The sequence below is a fragment of the Euleptes europaea genome, chromosome 12 (genome assembly GCF_029931775.1).
Source record: "Euleptes europaea isolate rEulEur1 chromosome 12, rEulEur1.hap1, whole genome shotgun sequence".
Classification (NCBI taxonomy): Eukaryota; Metazoa; Chordata; class Lepidosauria; order Squamata; family Sphaerodactylidae; genus Euleptes; species Euleptes europaea.
The window spans coordinates 66,918,092-66,940,773 of NC_079323.1; the positions used below are offsets into that span (position 1 = coordinate 66,918,092).

Below are 22,682 nucleotides of genomic sequence, written 5' to 3' on the forward strand. Positions count from 1 at the left end.
TAATCGAACTGGATAAGTTTGACCTATAAAATCCATCAGGATTAGAGGCAGGAGCCTTATCAAGTTGATCAGCTTAAACTAAAACAAAAAGCTAGAAAGACGCCTATAAGATGGACTAAAATTTCCACCAATGAGAAGTACTTTTGAGGGAAGGGGAGGGTGAACTTCTTTCTTCCGGTGGAAGAAGAAAAGGGAAAAAAAGAAGTCCTCCAGCCACGTTTGCAGCAAGGAACTCCTTAATCCAGAAGACCCTCTATATCACCCTCTCTATCATCTGGCTTACAACAGGAAGCAACTCGTAGGACCGGATACACGTCGCACTCGAGTAACATAGAAATAGTTCCTGAAGGGAACAACCATCGAGAAGAGGCGGTAGAAGGTCCACGGTGAAATCAACTTCCAGAATACTTCCTGATTGACCCGACCTAGAGCGGCCGGCAAAACTCGCTGGTATTTCAAAACTTTAAAAAGCTGTTTTAAAGTGAAATAGGGGTCTTTTTAAAGCGAAAAAATTATTAAGCTGATCATTGAAACATTTTCTATCAACAACTAATCAGAGGGTCCTGATTGAGGACATGTATTTTACCAGCCTTACTTCAATGTAAATGTCTGCATCCCGACCCCGTTCTGGCTCATTACATAGCCCTGCCTATACAAAACTGAAAGAAGCGACACAAACCTTAACCATGGAAAAGAAATTGCAAGACATGTTAGCCAAGCAAACAGAGGCAACAACTAAACAGTTTGAACAGATGTCTACACAAATGACACAGCTGACTGCTATGATGACAAATCTTGGCCAAGCATCTCAAGCTATTAACCAAAAGCTAGATGGGGTTACAGAAGACCTTAAAGTTGTAAAGACCCAAATGAATACTATGAAGACGGACATGCAAGCAATGGATTCATCAGTTAAGAAAGTGATGGAAGAACACAAGGATACAAAGAAAAAATTAGCAAGCCAAGAGAAGCAGATTGAAACAATACAAACTAATCAGACAGCTGTTAAAGATCAGATAGCAATGATGGAGATGAGAGTTAGAGAAACCAACCTTCGTCTGCGAAATTTTCCAGATATGATGGGAGACAACAAAGAAACTGTAGTCCCAAATCTGGCTCATTTATTTCAAATAGAAGAACAAGAATTGAACCAAGCCATCAACAGAGTTTACAGAATACCATTACCTGCTAGAATGAAAAGATCTAAACCAAGAGATCTCATGATTGTTTTTTATGACACTAGGATCAAGGACAGGATCATGAAGATCCACTATGACAGTCCGGTTTCAGCAGGATATATTCCTCTAATATTATTAAAGGACATACCAAGACATTTACTCTCACAGAGGAATAATTACAAAGAATTTGTGTCTGTTTTGAAAGCTACTGGTATCAAATATCGTTGGATTATGCTACAAGGCTTGGCTTTTACCTACAAAGAAATGAAAATGACAATCTTATCTCCATCGGATGTGGGAAAATTTCTGAGGAAATACAAGACAGAGCTTAAAGGACTAACCCTGGAACAAAAGGAAGAGGAAGAAGAAGAAGAAGAAGAAGAACCACAGGGAGCAGAAGGAGGCACTGTGTTATAGACTGAATATTTTGCTTCAATAATTACTACATCATGGCAAAAGTAATTTCTTGGAATGTGAATGGTTTGAATGAAAAAACCAAACGGGCTAGAATTTTTAAATATCTACAGAAATACAAATACTCCCTAATTTGTCTGCAAGAGACTCATATAGCAACAAAACACAAAAAATACCTGGATAGGCAAATGCTTGGACAAGCATTTGTTGCATCGGCTAAAACAAAAACAAAGGGAGTTGTGATATATGCTCATTCTAGCCTTAGTCCTGAACTACTGTACAAAGACAATGAAGGCAGAATTGTAATTATCAAGACCAAAATATTGGGGCAAAAGACGATTGTAGTAGGAATATATGCACCTAACGAAGGAAAAGCTAAATTTTATGGACAACTACATGAACTGATTTCTCAGTATGCAAAGGATCAGATTCTTTTGATGGGCGATTTCAATGGTGTTACTCTCCCAATTTTGGATAAAAAATCAAAAGCAAAAGACGAAAACGAAGGATGTTTACCTAAAACTTTCTTCACCATGGCTTCAGAATTGGAAATACAAGACATCTGGAGAACAATGAATACAACGGCTAAAGAATATACTTTTTATTCAGTGAGACACGACTCACACTCCAGAATAGACATGATATGGGCTAGTAAATCTATTTTCACGCAACTACGTAAAATCCAAATTGTACCAAGAACTTTTTCTGATCATAATCCAGTTACATTTGAATGGAACAATAAACAAGCATTTAGATGGCGACTAAATGATAAACTTTTAAAGGATAACAAGATTCAAAAAGAACTACAGGACTTAATTAAAGATTTCTTTGAAATTAACCTTAATGGGGAAACTTCGCTGAATACAGTTTGGGATGCATTTAAAGCTGTTCTAAGAGGATTTATGATACAGAAACACACGGCCTGGAAGAAAACTCAACTACAATTTACCAATAATATACTACAAAATTTGGAGCAAAAACTGGTTATGGCCTTACATGAAGAAGAGAAAAATGACATACAAATGAAGATTTCTGTATCTAAACACCAACTAAATTTGATAATAATGGAGGAAATGAACAAAAATTTAAAATCCGCTAAACAAAATACTTTGAACATGCTAATAAACCTGGAAATTTTTGGCGACCCAACTGAAAGACTCATTTCAAAAGAAGATTATAACAAAAATTCAATCCGCTAAAGGACCAGTTTATACAACTACGGATATACAAAAAGAATTTGTTTCATTCTATACTAAGTTATATCAGAAAGAAAATATCTCAAAAAAGAAAATAGACAAGTTTTTAAATTCAATACAGATGAATGTCCTTTCAAAGCCCCAACAAGAATGGATAGATGCACCAATTACAAAGGATGAAATACAAGAAGCAATAATGAAACAAAAAACGGACAAGACACCAGGACCAGATGGAATTACTGCACTATTTTATAAAACATTTAGTGACAATTTAGTGAACTTTTTTGTATTACTTTGTAATACAATTTTGGATAAGGGAGCATCCCCAGAGACTTGGTCACATGCATTTATATCGTTGATACCTAAGGAAGGAAGAGATCCAGAAAAAACTTCAAATTATAGACCTATCTCGCTGTTAAATGTGGATTATAAGATTTATGCTTCGGTCTTATCGAATAGGATAAAGCATTTTATTAAGGACCTTATACATGAAGACCAAGCAGGTTTTGTTCCAGGAAGGCAAATTAAAGATAATATAAGAGTTTTATTAGATTCATTGGAATATTATGACCAGAATATTCAACAAACGGCGGCCTTTGTATTTTTGGATGCAGAGAAAGCCTTTGATATGGTCTCATGGGACTTTATGAAAAAGATATTGGAAAAATTAAATTTTGGAGACCGTTTCTTGAGAGGTATATCAGCCATATATACATCCCAACAGGCAAAAATTCTGGTGAATGAATCGATGTCCGACAACTGCGCAATCAAGAAAGGAACCAGACAAGGATGTCCTCTGTCTCCATTATTATTTTTGTTGGTGTTGGAATCACTATGCTGTAAGCTAAGGAGTATGGAGGACATTCGCGGACTAAAAATTAAAAAACATGAATTCAAATTGAGAGCATTCGCGGATGATCTTCTGTTAATCTTGGAGAATCCAACACAATCAATGAAGATACTGTTGGAAACTTTGGACGATTTTGGAAATGTATCGGGATTTAAAGTTAACCAAGAAAAAACAAAGACAATATTTAAGAATTTATCAGAAACAGAACAACAGGAATTTATATCATACACAGGTTGGGAGAAGGCTAATAAGATCAAATATTTGGGAATCTGGATCTCTGCAAAGAATAAAGATAACCAATAACTATCTTAAACTATGGGACAAAATAAAAACTGATATGATCATTTGGTCAAATAAAAAATTGTCACTTTTGGGATGTATATCAACAATCCAAATGAACATTTTACCAAGGATGCTTTTCTTATTCCAAAATTTGCCTATAATATCACATGTTAAATACTTTGATACCTGGAGGAAAGACGTATTAAATTTCATCTGGCAAGGGAAAAAACCGACGATTGCTTATAAACATCTGGTGGACTCTAAAGTTAGAGGAGGTTTAGCACTACCTAACTTTCAACTTTATGCTGAAGCGGCTGCTTTAGTATGGCTAAAGGACTGGATGAACTTATCCAATTCGCGTTTGTTAGATCTTGAAGGTTTTAACAATATAAGTGGATGGCATGGCTATTTATGGTATGGTAAAATTAAGATACAAGCATCATTTCGTAACCATATAATCAGGTCCTCCTTATTTCATATATGGATGAGATATAAACATATTCTTGAACCAGTAACACCGATGTGGATATCACCTCAAGAAATGTTGACATTACGCCCACTTAGATTGGACAAATTTATCACCTACCAAGAGTTAATTAACTGGAAAGGAAAGAAAAGCTCACTAAAAGACTTTCAGTTACTTAAAGACGATTTACAATGGCTTCAATATCATCAAATTAAATCAGTATTTACACAAGATATGAAGAATGGATTCTCTAAAGAAAAATCATCTTTTCACAGGATGCTATTAGATAATAATAACTGATTTCTAAAATGTATAATCTTCTTTTAACAATTTATTGTGAGCAGGAAATAATCAAACCAACAATGATTAATTGGGCTCAAACTGTGGGACATGATATTGTTCTAAACAAATGGGAAAGACTATGGGCGAAAGACCTGAAAGGAATAAATGAGCAGTCAATTCGAGAAAATACCTATAAAATGATGTATAGATGGCATTTAACGCCTAAGAAGATTGCAAAGATCTACAAAGTGACATCCCCTAAATGTTGGAAATGTAATAAAGAAGTTGGTTCTTTTTATCATATGTGGTGGACTTGTGACAAAGCTAAGGATTTTTGGGATATGATTTATAACGAATTAAGACTAATAGTACAAAAAAACATACACAAAACACCAGAAATGATGCTATTAAGTATGATACCTGATGATTTGTTAAAACACAGGACTTTTTTGATTTACGCGACTACAGCTGCAAGACTGCTTTATGCAGCAAAATGGAAAGGGGCAGACACTCCTGGGAAAAAAGACTGGACTATGAAAATGTTTGAACTGGTGGAAATGGCAAAACTTACAGCCTTTTTAAATCAAAAAGACAATGTTCAATTTATGGGGGAATGGGAGGCGTGGATGAAATATTGTGAATATGAACTAGGACTGGGGAAAATGGAAGAATACCTTTTAATCTGATCTAGATGACATTGTTAACATAAAGAAACGTAATCAATTATATTGATAGTATAATATGATTGAAATCTAATTGAGATATAAGAATAATTAGTTCAGACCATATCACGATGGAATACTTTATTAAGAGGCGGACGGAGGTGATGGGGAAGTCAATAAATTTTCCTTTATTTTTTATTTTTATTTAGCACTTAAACAATTATAACAACATTACCTATGATTTAGTTTTTAATACTACGTATATTGTTGTTTGTTAATATGGAAAATTTATATTATAAAAACCAATAAAAAAAATTTTTTTTAAAAAAGAAAAGAAGCGAGTATATTTCCTTGCAGTCTTCCGGTGCTCCGAGATAGATTGTTCCAGGGAAAACATGGTTGGAGGACCTTCTCAAGCCAGAAAGACCCAAAGGTATTTTTCTTGTTTACTCCCACCCCTTTTGACGTCTCGGGAACTGATTGGTAGTTGTAATGTCTTTCAAAAGTCCCGTTTGTTGTGTCTAAGTGCCAATCAAATAGATAGGGCTCCTGCTAGTTTATCTAGTATCTTTTTAATTCCAAAGTCACTTATGGGCGGATTGCATAGGTGATTTTCCCAGTCTTTCAAAAATTCAAATTCAAGGTAAAAAACAAGAGAGTTCTTGTAACTTACTCAGATTTTGGAAGATGCGGTTTCCATTCCAAAAAAAATTATTATTTAAGTGTTGACAGATAGAGGAGGTCAACGCTTGAAGCCAAAGAGACGTTCATGGCGATGGAATCCCCTCATTCCACTCCTCCGAGAGGCTTGAAACTCTCTCAGAGAATATGGGAGTCAAACCGCTCTTCGCGGCAAGCAGGGGTGATCCTGCATCCCAGTCAGCTATTTAGGACTGGAGTGCCTTGTTGCACCCCAATTTGAACGTTTCTTGGACATGGTGCTTGGGCCAGCGCTCTACCGGAAGTCATGTCCACTCCTCTCTTAAAGCTTTGCAAGTTGTTAGCCATCACCACATCCTGGGGCAGGGAGTTCCACAATTTAACTATGCATTGTGTGAAGAAATACTTCTTTTTATCAGTTTTGAATCTCTCACCCTCCAGCTTCAGCAGGACCCCAAGTCCTGTACCCAAGTCCTGTACTCTCTCCTGTACCCCCTCCTCAGGCAAAATTCCCCTGTGCTTAGAAGAATTAGCCACACCCTGTGAGCAGCTAACTTTGATTTATCTTTGAATGTGGTGGCCTTGGTAGCCTATCTCCAGGAGATAGCTGGAGATATACCGACACTACAACTGATCTCCACCCAGATCGTATCCCCTGGATCTAGTGGCTGCTTTGGCTGACTTTCACACAGAGAGACAGAGATGGGCCAGACATACTCAGATCGGTATTGCTTGTTGGGATAAAATACACCTGTCTTTGGTAATTTGTGCATGGGAATGTTTGATGCTATCAGGATTAACTTTCCCCCCACCCGAATTGGCAGATCCCATAAATAAGGCCCCCATGCAGAGAACTGCTACTACAGAGTGGATGGTTTAGTGAGGTCCTCGGATCAGCCCCGCCGGGGTCATCCACGGCCGAGTGTGCCGAGAAGATGGTTGAACTTGACTATCTAGAGCAGTGGTTCCCAACCTTTTTTTGACCAGGGACCACTAGAACTTTTTTGTTCAGTGCAGGGACCCCAAGGTTCAAAATAAAAATTCTGAGAATTTGAAAATAAACTTTAATCATAACTGTTAGTTAAACATTAAACTTAGAATAATATTTGAATATATATTTTATAATAGAGACCTTTTAATTGAAAATATTAATTTCTTATGGGATTATAACTTTGTTTCACGGACCTTAATTTAGTTCTCGTGGACCCCTGGGGGTCCACGGACCCCCGGTTGGGAACCAGTGATCTAGAGGTAGTAAAAGTCGTAACAAGGTTTCCGTAGGTGAACACGTGGAAGGATCATTAACGGGAAGGGGAGGAAAGTAACGCGCCCCCCCACCCCCGCCCCCACCATCCGCCCCTCGAGATCGAACACAGCGTCCGCCGCCGGCAGGCCCCCCCTCGCGTGGAGGGGGAACGACAGCGGACCTGGGGATCTCCCCGCCTGCGCCCCTGATGCCCCTCCCGGGGTGCGGAGGACTGTGGCTCATGGCAGGGTGACTCGGGAACCGCGCCCGCCAGCAACTCTGTGGTCTGAACCGCAGGGCGGGGCGCGGTGGCGGCCCTCGCCACAGGCGGCCCTCCGTCCCCTCGCTGACGATCCCCCTCAGCCTTCCCTCCGGAATGACAGGCGTCCCCTCCCGGGACTCCCCTGTACCGTCGCTCGGCCCCCCTCCGCCCTCATGCGGGCTTCCACACTGTCCGGCTGCTGCCGCCGTGTGAACGAGCCTGGGGACCCGCGGTGGGCTGGCCCCTCCGCTGAGGCCCACGGTGACGGCGGAGGGGCGGTGGGCAGCGGGGCGTGTGTCTCTCTATGCATAGGCCATCGGAGGAGGCGGACGGTCGGGTACCGTCCGTCGCTCCCTCCGCGGTCATGGGGGCGAGAGCCCAGTGAGAGCCAGAAAGGGTTTCCCCATGATCCCAGGACAGGGTACCTGTTGCCCTCTGGGGCGGAGGTTCAAAGACATGAAACGGGTGAAAGACCCGCCTGCTAGAGATCGTCTGCCATGAGAACGGATCTCTAGCTGATAGAGACTAGGGAAGGCATGAAGGAATGGAAAGAAAATTCCACCCCCCACAAACAACCCCGAGAGAGTACCTGGTGCAGTGTCAGAGGGTCCCTGGTCTACAGAAAGCTGTGTCTTGTCAGGGTCTGCTTCCTGGCTCCCGTTTGGGGTGGTGACGCCCGCATGTTCCTGCGGACAGTCTGGAAAGGGAATGAGCATTACCAGCAAGGGAACAGCAAGGAACAAGCAGCACAAACGGGGAGTATTAAAAGGTGATAGTTTTGAATCATGAGACTCACCAGTAGGAAAGGGAGAGGAGGCACGTATATCTTGAGGATTGACGGTGTGAAGGGTATCTCCAAAGAGCTCCTCCAAGCCAGGGGAAACAGTGCCATTGTTTGCACACTCATCCGTGACGAGCACAAGGTTCATGCTCCAATCAACTCTAATTGGGCAAATTGTCTCGTCCGCGCCGATGTGCAGTTGGTCGTAGTAGAGGCATTTTTTTAGGCTATTGCCCGAGATGTTGTTATGCGCCACACTTCTCTTGTAATCTCGCTGCAGAGCTTTGGTTTTCGTACGACACTCAAGCGCAGAGCGGTGATGGCCCCTCCGTGCCATCTCTGCGGCTATCCTCTCAAACACATCGAGGTTCCGATGCAAAGTGTGCAGAGCCCGCTGCATTCTATGCTCTCCCCATATTGAGAGTAAATCGAGCGTTTCTCGCTCCCTCCATGGACACCCGTCAATTTTTATCTCCCAGCCATCGCTATTTTTATCTCCCAGCCATCGCTAAAAATAAAGATTTGTTCAGGAAAGCTGAGCCTGGTGGCCTATGAGGTAATGAAATGAATGGGTCAACCTCCTCCAACACAAGCAACAGTCATGGCTGCGAGCCACTAAGCCTCTCTGCCATTGGCCAACTGGGGGCATGTGACCTGGCTGCTTGATGCGAATGGCTAGTATCCGCCAGCAATCAATCGGGACTTTCGAAACAAAGGAAATAAATGGCAATAATCACCCAATGCTGACCAATCCCATTGCTGCGGAATGCAGTCAGAAGACTGACTACGGAAGTGACACCTGTTAGCCACCAAACAAATTGCTGCCAAAGGGGCGGTGCTCCCAACAAAGCATGAAACCCCCCAGCCAATCGCCGTTCTTGGGGGAGGAGAAAGTAGCTGTAATGGGCAGGGGTGAGTGAACCAAAGCAAATAATTATTCTTGGTGCTGTGAGCCAAAAACTGCACAGCATCGGGAAAGTACGGTGCAAAACTGGTTTGGCTTGACGCGGTGAAAAAGCGGCTTTTGTTGCTCAATTCGGATCTGTCATGAATAATCAAAATTTTGCACCGACACAAACCAGATGTCAAACCGCAGCAAAGCTCCATGAAAAATCGACCTCAGTCTTTTCTGGTGAGGGAAGTGGTGCTCAACATGGCATAAACAAAACATGTGAGGAGGGAAGGGATTTGTAGCCTAGAATTGGCATTGTGATAGTGCACAAACACCTGGTTTCATTAAATGAAACAAAATCCTCTGGGCCAGATGAATTGCACCCAAGGATACTCAAAGAGCTTGCAGATGTAATTTCTGAACCTCTGTCCATTATTTTTGAAAAGTCTTGGCAGACAGGTGAGGTACCAGAAGACTGGAGCTGTTTAGCAGGTGCTAAATGTTAGCAAATGTTGTCCCCATCTTCAAGAAGGGGGAAAAGGAGGATCCGGGTAACTACCGACCTGTCAGCTTGACTTCTATACCAGGAAAAGCGATCAAACAAATCATCAAACAGTCAGTCCTTGAGCATTTAGAAAGGATTGATCTGATCACTTGGATCTGAGCCAGCACGGGTTTCTCAAGAATAAGTCATGTCAGACTAATCTTATCTCCTTTTTTGAGAAAGTTACTGCCTTGCTGGATCAGGGGAATGCTGTAGCCATAGTTTATCTAGATTTCAGTAAGGCTTTTGATAAGGTTCCACATAGTATTCTAGTTGACAAATTGGGAAAATGTAGTTTAGATCCTATTATTGTTAGGTGGATCTGCAACTGGTTGACAGATCGTACCCAAAGAGTGCTAGTTAATGGTTCCTCATCTACTTGGAGAGAAGTGACTAGTGGAGTTCCTCAGGGATCGGTGCTGGGCCCTAGGTTGTTCAACATCTTTAAAAATTATTTGGATGAAGGAATAGAAGGGATGATTATTAAATTTGCAGATGATCCTAAATCGGGAGGGGTAGCAAATATGGTAGAAGACAGAGCCAAGATGCAGGATGATCTTGACAGGCTGGAGAAGTGGGCTAGAACAATTAAGACATTCACTATTACATACTTTTTGATTTTATAATATGTGCTCTTTTTAATCTATTTCTGAGGTTTCTGTTGACTTCTAATATTTAATGTGAGGTTGCTTTATCCTCCTGGTTTGTTTTGTTGAAGAAATCGATGGATGCTCCAATTAGTGTGTGTTCCTGAGATTTCAACATTTGGGGATGGTGAGGAAAAAACACCACTGTGGCATCTTCTAACTTGTTTCCCTGGCACCGAAAACTAAAAAAAAAGCCTTTTAAAGGCTTTTTAAATTTTAAATAGGGCTTTATGCCTCATAGAGAAAAGTGAGGCTGCACCTGCTAAAAAGCTCTTCTCGCTGCAAGCATACCCAGGGCGAATGTGGATAGGAGGCTGCCTAATGGCAGCTCCTCCCCCCAGAACACCCTCTGGAACGCTGGCGCGAGCCTTTATGCTGGCAAAATGCCGGCAGAAGGCCTCGCTGGTGTTCTGGTGTGGTGCAGCAGTGCCTGGCGTATGGGCCTTCATGCTGATGCTGGGGCCAGTAATGCCGTCGTAAGTAGCCTGGGCGCACAGGGGCCCCAAACACCGGTGCAGAACCTTCCTGGCCTTCTAAGGGCTTTCACCCTTAAAGGTCAGAAATGCGCTGTTAGATGTTAAAGAATTCCTTATCAGGTTGCTGAAAAAAGCTTGGCATGTGTGTACTCTTCCACCCCTAGCCCGTTTTTTTCCTGTGTTCACAGAACAGATTATAACAATTAGGACATTTCACGGGGCTGGCAAGCATACAGGAGTGTGAGAGCTGCAGGGTCTGGTTCAAAACCTTTTCCTCTGTGTTTTATTTATGGTAGTGGCTAGCTCGAAAAAAAAACAAATTCTATGCTGGCCGTAATTAGACGAGGAATAGAAAATAAAACTGCTGATATCGTACTGCCCTTGTACAAATCTAGGGTGAGACCACACTTGGAATACTGTGTACAGTTCTGGTCACCACACCTTAATAAAAAAAGGTTATTACAGAGCTTGAGAAGGTGCAGAAAAGAGCAACCCTAATGATTAGGGGACTAGAGCAAACTGTCCTGTGGGGAGCGGTTAGGATGCTTAGGGCTGTCCTGACCTCTGTGCATAAGCTCAGCGTTCTGCCCCGCTCTCTCAGCGAACTGGGGTTACAACAGCCTACCTGGTGGGGCCTGCACGCTTAAAAAAAAACCCATACAAGTGGACATTCTTATCCCTCTCTCACAGGGGCTCCGTGGGGTGGTGCCTGTGTGAGGTTCGGGCTGTACCCTTCTCGGTCTAGCAAGCTTCAGAGGCCCTCTCACCCCGAGGCATGCCTCCCGCCCCCCGTCAGAACCTTGTGTTTCACCCCGGGGGCGCTTTTTGTGCCCAAATTTCTCTGTGCAACCGCACAGACCCTCAGGGGTCACAGATCCAGCACCCCCTCAGCCGGACGCACATGGTGATAGGTCACTCGCTACTGTCCCGCTGACACAACCGTGGCACAGGTTACAACAGCCTCCTCGTTAGGGTCAGCGTTGTGTTTTTTAAAAAACCAGCTCCGAATTCCACAAAAATTGGCGGGGCACCCAAGCTCGCCACCCCTGACCACCATGACGAAGCTTGGTGTTCTGCCGGCCTCCCTCCGCGAGTTGTGCGACCATGCCGCCCTGCAGGGCTGTCGTGCTTTTTTTTAAAAACCACACATGCGGCCACAAAACGGTGGGCCCCATTCGGTGTCTCTCAGGGGTGGGGTGGGGCATTTGTGTGAGTGTTTTGCTGGCATAGCTTAGCTCCGCTAGCCTCTCTTTTTCCACATGCAGGGTGCTTTTTGCACCCCCTTCCTCCCTGCCACCCCACAGACCCGCGGGGATCATGGTCCCTTCATCCCCTCACCTGGACACATGCGGGGAGAGGTCACCCCTCACCCTCCCACTGACACGCTCCCGGCACAGCACCCCCTAGTGGTCGTCGGTTAAACCAGCTCGGAACGCCACAAAAATCGGCGGGGCACCCGGGCTCGCCGCCCCTGACCTGTGCCCAAGCTTGGTGTTCTGCCCCGCTCTCTCCGCAAGTTGGGTCAGAAAGGTCCGCCAGGCAGGGGTCGGCGTGCAGTGTTTTTTTATAAAAAACCACCCATGGGGGCCAAAAACAGGAGGCTCTGTGTGGTCTCTCTCAGGGGGGCTCTGTGGCAGGGGTGACCGTGGGAGTGTTTTGTGCCCATGGATGAGCCATCCGACCTCTCTTTTCCACAGAAGAGTTTAAGAAAGGAAAACTTTCCTCTGTGTTTTATTTTCACGGGGGCCAGCTAAGCAAGCAGGAGTCTGAGCCCCCTCCCCCACCTGCTGCTGCCCATGCTCTAGTCTAGGGTGTAGTTCAACCACTTAGAAAAAAATAGAAGGCTCCTCCGAACCTCTTGTGCCCCCCCTTAAGAAACAGAATGCTTTTTTTCTCCACCCTGTCATGCTTATAACACTGTGTGTGTTGATCTAGAAAGTCAACCCTGCAAGCAGGAGTAATTCAGCCCCATCTTGGTCTGATCCAGCAGGGCCTTTCTTACGTTCTAAACAGGTAGGAGTCACAGAGCCCCCTGCTAGAGAAGTTCCATACCGCTGTCCCCTCTTTCCCCCACCCCCCGCTGTCTCGGTGTTGTCGACCACTCCCCCCTTGTAGCGTGCCTGTTATCTAGGGCTGCTGGTGAAAGGAGACTGATGGCACACAGGCAGACACACACACACACAGAGGTGTTTAGGAAAAAAGATAAGGGAGCTACCCTGTCAGAGGCTGTCCCCCTAAAAACTCAGCTCATTCCACACCCGTGTGCTTCAGACACCCCGTCTGTTAAAAGCTTAAAACCGGTGTGTTCTGTTTTTAAAAGATAAGGGGTAAGCTAGAGAGAACCCTCCCTTCTCCCCCCCCCTGGGAGTAGCCTATCAGATTCTTTAACTGGGTATCAGGTGGTAGGGCAGGGAGGAGCGTTTCCAAAGACCCAACCGCCTTTCTTTCTTTTCGCTGGACGTCTCTGCAGGGGTAAGAAGTGTTGGTACCATACACCACCATCCTGTTTTGAGAACGACACATTTCCAAAAAGGCGGAAATCATATTCCCCCCAAAAAACCGCTGACATAGATGGGCTGTCGTATGCAAATGGTGGAATCAGAAGCATGCTGGGTAAGGACACCTTGCAGTGCTCATGGCTGAGCTGAGCACCTGATGCTTCATTCTGATAGGTGGAGAAGGGCTTAAAAAGACAGTGCGCCCTTCTCCGGACGGAAAGCATTTGGAATGAAGAAGGGATCTCCAACGTTATGAGTGTGGGCTGTCTGGGAATTGGGGTGGTCGCCAAATCCAAGAAGTGTTTTCCGCTACTGGTCCTAGGGCCTTGCAGCCTTGCTCTGTATCCAGCCGGCCAAAGTGCCGGCCGCAGGCTGTCAGTCCGAAACTGGAGAGGCATCAGTGCAGGGACTGCCGGTTAGAGAACATTTGACTTGAAAATTCAAGTTAGTGAGCAATGCCGAGTAAGGCAGGTTCCACCTCTCTGGGGACTGTACTGAAAATGCAAACAAGTTCCTGCTAATTTTTTGTCCCAGGGGCAAGCCGAAAAGGTAGCCCCACCTTTGAAAGTTAAAGAACATAATTTTCTTTGATAAAGGGAGTGAGCAGCTCTCAGTTGCTTCGGCTGCTGTCAGGATCTTCCGTCATGGAGAAGGTGTTAGTTGACTTGGTACTTTCGCTGTTGCCCACTTGCGTTTCCTTTGTCTCCAACTGGTCTGGCAGGGGTTTAGCCAGTCCAAGAGAGGTGGGGATATAATCTACATACATTGCAAAGCCTTATGGCACACACACATTTCTACCTCACAGAATAAAATCAACTCGAGTAAACCTCTAACCTGTTGCATTGGTATGGCTATTTCGGAGAGGGGGGGAGTTCAACGCAGTACAGTCCTGTTCCCAAAGTGGCCCTGTTCTCAAGGGGAACTGTCCTCTGACAACTGGAGATCACTTGTGATAACAGGAGATCTCCAGCCATCGCCTGGAGGTTTGCCACCGTACGTATGGCATGCAGCAATCCTCCCTTGCATTATCACAACAAGTCTGTGTTGCAGGCTGGAAGATACCTGGAGACGTCGGGGGTGGAGCCTGACAAGCTGTGCTGTTGAAGGGAGGAGTCAGCAAAAACAAGAGAGGGAGCAACAACTATTGGCCAGATGGAGCAAAGCAGCAGAATGGGCAAAGAGGGCAGGGGTGGGCGGAGTTGAATGCAAGGGGAAGGAGAAGGGAACACAGATAACAGCTACTGAATACTGCGTGGTTCTTCCCATGAAAAACCAAAACTGCCTCGGGATGGCAGGGGAAGATCCGCTGCCATGAAAAACAAATTAAAATCAGGAGTTTTTTTGCTCCACGGCAAAAGAGAAGCAAAATCTACAGTGAAAAATCCCCCTGAGGAAAAATAGGAATTGAGGAGTTCTGCCCTCTCTTCATCTCCTGTTACAATTTCACTTTCCGGTCCACGCAATGGGCTTATCCTGTCCTTGTTCTTACTCCTACTCTGCACATAGGGAAAGAACGCTTTTTTGTTGCATTTAGCATCTCTCGCTAGCCTAAGTTCATACTGAGCTTTAGCTTTCCTAACACTCTCCCTACAAGCACTTGGTTATAAGGCCCTCCTTCCACTTCCTAAATGAGTCTTTTTTATTTCTCAACTTTTTAAAAAGCTGTTTATGGAGCCACCCTGGCCTCTTTAGGCTCCTCCCATTTTCTTTCTCATAGGAATGGTTTGGGATTGCACCTTCAGTATTTCATTTTTAAGAAACACCCACCCTTCTTGAACTCCCTTCTCCTTAAGTATTTCCGACCATGGGATTCTACCTAGCATAAGGTTAAGTTTGTTAAAATTTGCTCTTTTAAAGTCCAAACCTATATGTCTGACTTTACCCAAGGTTTTTCTTTACCCAAGATTGTAAATTCCAAGAGTACCTGGTCACTACTACCCAGGGTGCCTACTACTTTAACCTCATCGACCAGTTCTTGCCTGTTGGTGAGAATCAAATCTAAGATAGCAGATCCCCTTGTTTCCCTGTCCACCTTCTGAAATAGGAAGTTTTCAGCAAGACAAGTCAGGAATTTATTGGATCTTGCATTTTTAGCAGCGTTGGACTTCCAACAGATATCCAGGTAATTAAAATCTCCCATGACCACCATGTTCCTTCTCTTTGAGAACTTTGTGATCTGGTCTAGGAGCATCCCATCCAAGTCCTCTGCCTGGTTTGGCAGTCGATAGTAGACCCCCACCAGAATATCACGATTATTTCTTTATTCCTTTTATGTTTACCCATAGAGTCTCGACTGCACTACCATGCTCAGATTCATGTACTTCTTCACGAGTGTACACATCTTTGACATACAGTGCTACTTCTCCCCCTTCCTTATCTGTCTATCCCTTTTAAACCTCAATTTATCCCTCAATCTTAATATTCCAATCATGAGTGACATCCCACCAAGTTTCAGAAATGCGTATTAGGTCAAAATCCCCTTCCTGTATTAGGGCTTCGAGTTCTTCCTGCTTGTTTCCTATACTCTGTGCATTAGTGTGCAGACATCGGAATCCATGGTTTATGTGCCCCGTGGTTTTCGTTTCTGTACTTACCTGTGAGTTTATGTTTCCTTGCATACATGCCACTCCCTGCAAATCTTTATTGTTCTCGTCTCCAGGTATTGTCAGCATACAAGGCTTTAAGTTGTTGTCTCGCTCACCCATAAGATTTAGTTTAAAGCCCTCCTGATCAGGTTTGCAAGGCTCTCACCAAACACATTTTTCCTACCCTTGTGAGATGTAAACCATCCCCCGACAGAAGACCTTTAAAAAAAGTTATTACAGGGCCCCCAGGCCAGACCCCCAGGCTAAGGGGCTCACGTCAAAGGCTCATGCCTTTGGCAAGCAGACCCTTTTTAAATACTTTCAGCCCCACCCCTCAGCAATCAACAGCACAGCAATTACCTTCAGCCAGCTACAGCTAGATAAAACAACATAGAGAACCAGTCAGAAACCCCCCTCCAGCAGGCTACAGGCACTCACTCACGCACACACACGCAGCAACCTCAACTACTGCTCCCTACAATGTGGTGAAATGGGACACCTTTTACTATTATGGTAAATACAGATTATGGAAGTACAGTATGGAACATTTTCTAGGACCCATTTATTTCCTATCCCCAATATTTTTCATAATGGTTCTGGTTATTGATTGTTTGCCTGGATCAGATTATGTTCACATTACATACCTCTGGAATTTTGTCACATATTCATTTTGTTGATTTTGGAAGCTTCTGTGTGACATTGCATGGAATGGAAAAAATAAGCAGTGGTAGATCCTCTAGTGACAACGAGTTGTTTGTCAGAGATTATATACCCCAGAAAAATGAGATAATAACTTCCAGGACATAACCTGTGGGCTGATCACATTTTCTCAGCCTCAGCTACGTCACAGGGATGTTGTGAGGATAAAAAGTGGGAAGGGACACTATATATGCTGCCTTGAGCTCCTGGCAGAAAGGGTGAAATAAAAATGCACTGGATAGATCAGTTTTGGAATCCTAGCTAACACTGTAAGAATTTGGCATAAACCACAGTATGTTACTATTTCATTGGATTAAGGAGGATTAACAATGTAACTTTTCTTGATTTAATGATAGATTTGACAGCTGGCTTTCTTCTCATTTAAAACTGCCTCTGAACTACCTCACCTGCTACTCTGGGAACTACACTGATGACACTAAAAGTTGGCGGCCGGTTGAAATATCTAGATTAATGACAAAATACCAGCACGACCAATCTGACAAGAGAATTTGTACTTCCCTTACCTTTGCTAAAAGCTGCAGCATTGAGCGAGCTTTATGGAAGACTGAGAGGTTCCAGAAATGGTTGAAAGCAAAACGTCTCACTCCAGTCCTAGTTCAGGTTGGTATATAGGCTTGCAAAATGCATAATCTACGTATAGACCATCATGTTTGGAAGCTCCTTTTAATTACAACGCAAAAAATAATGTTTGTTTTATTGTTATAGGCTTCTGCTATACAAAACACACATTAGAAGTCACAAAGAAACAATTGTAACTTTGTGAGTATCTGCTAATAACTGAATGGGTTAAACATTTGCAGTTGAAACTAAGGGAATAGACATATTTGTCATTTACCAATGGAAATTTACCAAGGTATATCCTAATCACTTTGATTAAATTAGTTTACTTAAACTATTTATATCCCAAAATCAATTTAAAAAACCTACAGAACCAGCAACATAGGGCAATATGTACCAGAGCAGGGGAAAATACCCATAAAGGTGCTAAAACAGTAAATAAAGCATAACAGTAGGGTTGTGCATATTGATAAACCCAAACCAAAAATAAACCCGAAATTAGCCGTTTCAGTAATTTTGGGGCTTTGGGTTTACCGAACACCAAAACCTGGGAAACTCCCCAAAGCGGAATAGGCCTTTCCCAAAAAAGCCAAATAAATATTTGCCTTTTCCTGGTTTGGCTATTTGCCTTTGCTCAGAGGTATGGCTCTGTGCTTTCTCCCTTTTTTCTTTCTTTTTTTGACTGGTGGATCTTTTGAGGTCAGGATAGTGTAAATGGAGCCAACTTGGTCTGACCAACCTTTCAGTGGGTTGATGTGGATCAAGCATAAGGGTTTTTTAAAAGATGGGGCTCACCAAGTCCTGTCCGGAGGGATATACCCTGCAACTAAAAAGAACCAGCTTCAACAACTGCTGACCACCAGGCTTCCAAAGGAGACTCCCCATGAAGATGAGCAGTCTCCTTCAGACAGCCCCTGCGGTCGAGACTTTGGCTGGCTCCGATATCACCCCCCTGAAAACCTGCTCTGCATCATGACCATCTCTTGAAATAAGATTTTTATGACCATAGTAAAGGACTGTTCACCGGATGACATTTGCCCATAAAATTTAGTGCTTGACATCTCCATCACAGATTATTGGAGTCCTGTGCATACAGGCTAATCTATAAAGGGTCAGATACCAACAGAGCACGATTTTGAAGGAATTCTCCTTCATATCGACAAATATTAATATTGCAGGGACAATTTTCCAAATCCAGGACCATTCTTTCTGTTGTAGTACTTGCTTTAAATACTTTCCCCCACTCTTTCATATATTTACTACAGCAGAACCCCAGTTTAGCAATACTGTTTATTTTAGAGTTACTGCTCTTAACTACTCCACCACTTAACTACTCCACCACTCATTTTCAGATAACAGCCAATATATTTCCTTAATGTTAGATATAACATGTAGAACACCTTAGATCTTGATTTGATCCTTTTCATAAAGAACTGAAGCGGCATTGCACAATTTCCAACCCCCATTCCCACTGGTCCTCATTCCACAAGATGGCAGCATGGAGCATTTTACTACAGCTTTGTTGCCAAACGAAACTAGCTATGCAAGGAAAGCCTGGGAACCCCTCTCTGGTAAAGAAGACTTCCTATTGCAAGCATATAGGCTTTTAACAGTGGAGCGCCCTCAATCAGGGTTATGTAGGGTTGCACATAAAAAAAATCTTTTCATGTAGAAAATGGACAGTCATTTAAGGAGGGAATCTGGCAAGCAATGACTTCTTTCTCTTTTGGGAAAGGTTCACATATATTCCTGGAGCTTATGAGAAACATTTGCCTCTGCTTGGGTGCCTCCCCTTTCCACTTTCTCTTCCCCTTGTTCAGTTTGGAACAAACCCAATGTCTACTGACTGGCCTGTCCCACACAAATCTCTCACACTGTGCAAACTCCATTCTTTCTATTTTAGCACTCTCTGGTGTTGGGATTGATCTGTTTCTCTTACAGGCTAAAATTTCATGACTGTACGAAAGGTGCCAGCTGTGCCTCCATATGGAGGTGCAACATGTGCTGAACAATCAAGTGCCAGGTCAAGGGGGAGCAGTCAGAACTCATTGGGGGAAACATACTGAATAAAAATTAGTTACTTTTTTGCATACTCTATAATGAGATGTGCCCTAACCTGGATGGCCGAAGCTAGCCTGAACTCATCAGATCTCAGAAGCTAAGCAGGGTCAGCCCTGGTTAGTATTTGGATGGGGAATTTGGAGTTTTAATATTTTAATTATGCATTGTAAACCATCTAGAGCCAAGGGGGAAAGCATGATATAAATGTTTTAATAAAAAAAATTGAGGTTTACTGCCTGTCCCTATGAACAAAAATAAAAACCCTTACCAAGACCCTTACCAAGACTTATTGTCATGTATTAATTTATTGGCATTTAGAGACACTGCACTTGAGGCAAATGACTGGGCTATTCACAGAGTATCTATATAGGTCCCGGCACATGATATCATACAACCTACTAAAGTTTGATGCCCCTCCAGAAATTCAGCACTCCTTTTATGTTCAAATACATGGTGTAATTCAAATATTATTTAAATACAGTTAAGAATAATGTGCTTCCTTTTTCTAAGTAGATTAATCACCCCCTTCCAAACTAAGGAACCTACAACAATTCGAAGGCTGGGAGTGTTACCAGAAGCAGAAAAATAAGTATTGATATCCTTGCCTGATCTGGTAATCCTCTTTCATTGATAGACTAAAGCAACTCCGGAGAATGTATTTCTTAGAATGCCACTGTTAAAGTACTAATTCCCACTGCTGAAAAGACTGTTCTGCTCTCTAGATAGTTGCATCTTCCAAGCAGTTTGGGATATACAGGAGAGTTGACAGAAGTTATTTTAAACATGGTTTAAACACTCACATCTATAATACAAAATGAAAACTGGTTTTAAAGAAAGTCTTCTTACAGAGTGAACAATAAATAACTATTGAAGATTATGATAATAATTGTATTCTACAACCTATGGACATTGTAACTCCTGGAGCTTTTTCTCTTTTTAGTTTTTTTAATGTAAATTTTTCCGTTGAGCATAAGAATCTCCACTAATCATGTCAAACCATGGTTATCCACCCAAGCATTACCTGCTCTGAAAGGCAGCAGCTATCCACCATCTCAGACAGAGACTTCTCCTGCTACTTGATGCCAGGAACTGATTCTGAGAGCTGCTGACAAGTATGTTCTCTACTGCTACAAATTTAACACCAATTTAAATGTATATGGATTAAAGGCGAAGAATTTAAATTAAACCTTTATGCAGATGATATAGTGCTCTTTCTAACAGAAACAGATAAATCTGGAACTGTGATTAGAAAAGTTATCACAGATTTTAGTAAAATATCTGGATACCAATTAAATGCAAATAAATCAGAAGCTTTTTTTAATATTGACAACAAAAAGGAGAAACAAATATGGGCAGAAGATCTAAGAGAAGCAGAAAACGTTAAATATCTAGGCTAAGTAAAGATAGAACTAAATGTTTAAATTTAAATTGTGGGAAAATAGCTAAAGAACTAAAATAATATGTCCAAAAATGGCTTCCTCTAAAATGTCACATTTCTTGGTCAAGTCAACTTAATTAAAATGATAATCCTACCAAAAATAAATTTTATTTTCAATAACTTATTTGTAGATATACCAAAGAAAATGATTGAAGAATGGAAAAATATCTGTAATAGATTTATTTGGCAGAAATAAAAAAAACAGAAATATGAACCTAAAGGCAAAGGTGGGATAGGAATGCCAAATTTACTAGTGTATTATCAGGTAGCCAGGGTAAAGTGGTTAAAATAATGGGTAGTAAACAATGAAAAGGAGCCTTATATTACAATTGAACAAAATTTTGTTAAATTTCTGCTAAATAGATGGCCATGGATAAAAAAAAAATTAATAGGAATTTTTTTATATAATGAAGATAATAATTGCATTAATACCATTCTAAAACAATGAGATGTATTAAGAGAGAAACTAGCTCCAGATATTTCCCCACTGTCTTCCTTCCTTTGGAACATCTTAGCCAAAAATCCAGAATTCCAACTCCCTCATAGAATAGATAAACAGCATGATTATCATGGATTAAAAACAATAATAATAATTTAGAACCTCTTGAAAAAAATTTTGATAAAAAAGAAGTTAATGTTACATTTATAGAATATTTACCAATGAAAAAGTATTGGAATAATTTAAAATAAAAAGAATTAACTGAAATTAGAGAAAAGTCAGAGTTTGAGAAATTAATCAAGATAAAGTTTCAACTTCAAAAATATATGCAATTTTAGTAAAAGAAAATCTAAATTCAACATTAGGCTATAGGGACAAATGGAGCATTTACTAAACCATTGAGTGATCAAGAATGGGAATATATTTTGTTCAAAGGGATTAGATTTCTCAATTAGCTTGCAAATAAGAGAAAATCTACTTAAGCTGGTATATATGTGGTATTTAACTCCAGTTAGAATAAGTAAAATCTAAAATCAGGGAACGATAGTTGTTGGTACTGCGATAAAAAACAAGCAGACTTCATACATATGTGGAGCATCTCTTGCTCCACTTAAATTTCCTACTAGGAAAAGTAAAAGGTGTTTTTGGTAGTGCTTTTTGGAAGAGACCAAAAACTACAACACTTGTACATCAAAATGTCTCTGAAACTTTTGAAAACATTCACTTTGTGCTTGTTAAAAAGAGTATTTTTAAAAAATCTATTGCAAAGTATATTTTTCTGTCTTAAAATAGAATGCAACTTCAAACATGTTAAGGGTGAAGGACTGTACCCCAGATATTATGATAGAAACCAGTAACTTTCTGAAGAATACTGTTCTCTTAGTATTGTTTTTGAAATTTATTCTCCACCACACAGCTTGACTAAGACCTCAAGGATGGTTTTACTTGCCACCAAGGTACTTGAGTAATCCTGCTATGTAACTTGGATTTGAGTCCAGTAGCAACTTGGAGACCAACAAGATTTTCAGGGTTCCGGAGGTCCCAACAACTCAAGCTTGCCACCATTTGGAAGTTGGCTCTGATCAATTTCATATGCTCCCAATAACAAATGTGTAAATTTGCATTTAAAATGCATGCATGTGTTGGCAAGTCCTTTTTCTCCTGTAATAAGAAGCAATATGATCAAATCCCTTAACTTTCATCCTACACCTGCAAGCTTTGTTGCATTCATGTTGTAGTGCTCATTTACAGGATCAGGTCCTAAACGTGGGTCACTCTAGTTATATCAACACTGGCTTCCCGGCTAAATTCAAAGTGCTGATATTGACCTTTAAAGCCCTGTACAACTGGGTTCAACATACATTATAAGGATTGCCATCTCCCATATGAACTGGGACGCCAGGTCCCCCCTGGCCACCAGCAGGGTGGATTTGAAGGTGGATCCTAGGGAGGACAGGGACCACAGTGGGGTACAATGCCCATAGAGTCCACCCTCCAAAGCATCCATATTATCCAGGGGGCTGCATTTCTGTATGGAAAAGAGCT

At 42.0% G+C, this 22,682-nt stretch overlaps 1 protein-coding gene across 1 annotated transcript in view; it reads left to right on the top strand.

Moving 5' to 3' along the window:
• LOC130485420 (divergent protein kinase domain 2B-like) overlaps window positions 1-22,682 on the top strand; it is a 52,858-nt gene that overhangs the window by 3,901 nt on the left and 26,275 nt on the right. Inside the window, exon 2 of the mRNA XM_056858611.1 lies at window positions 16,977-17,241. Coding sequence (XP_056714589.1) covers window positions 16,977-17,241 — 265 coding nt within the window. The remainder of the gene's footprint in view (window positions 1-16,976; window positions 17,242-22,682) is intronic.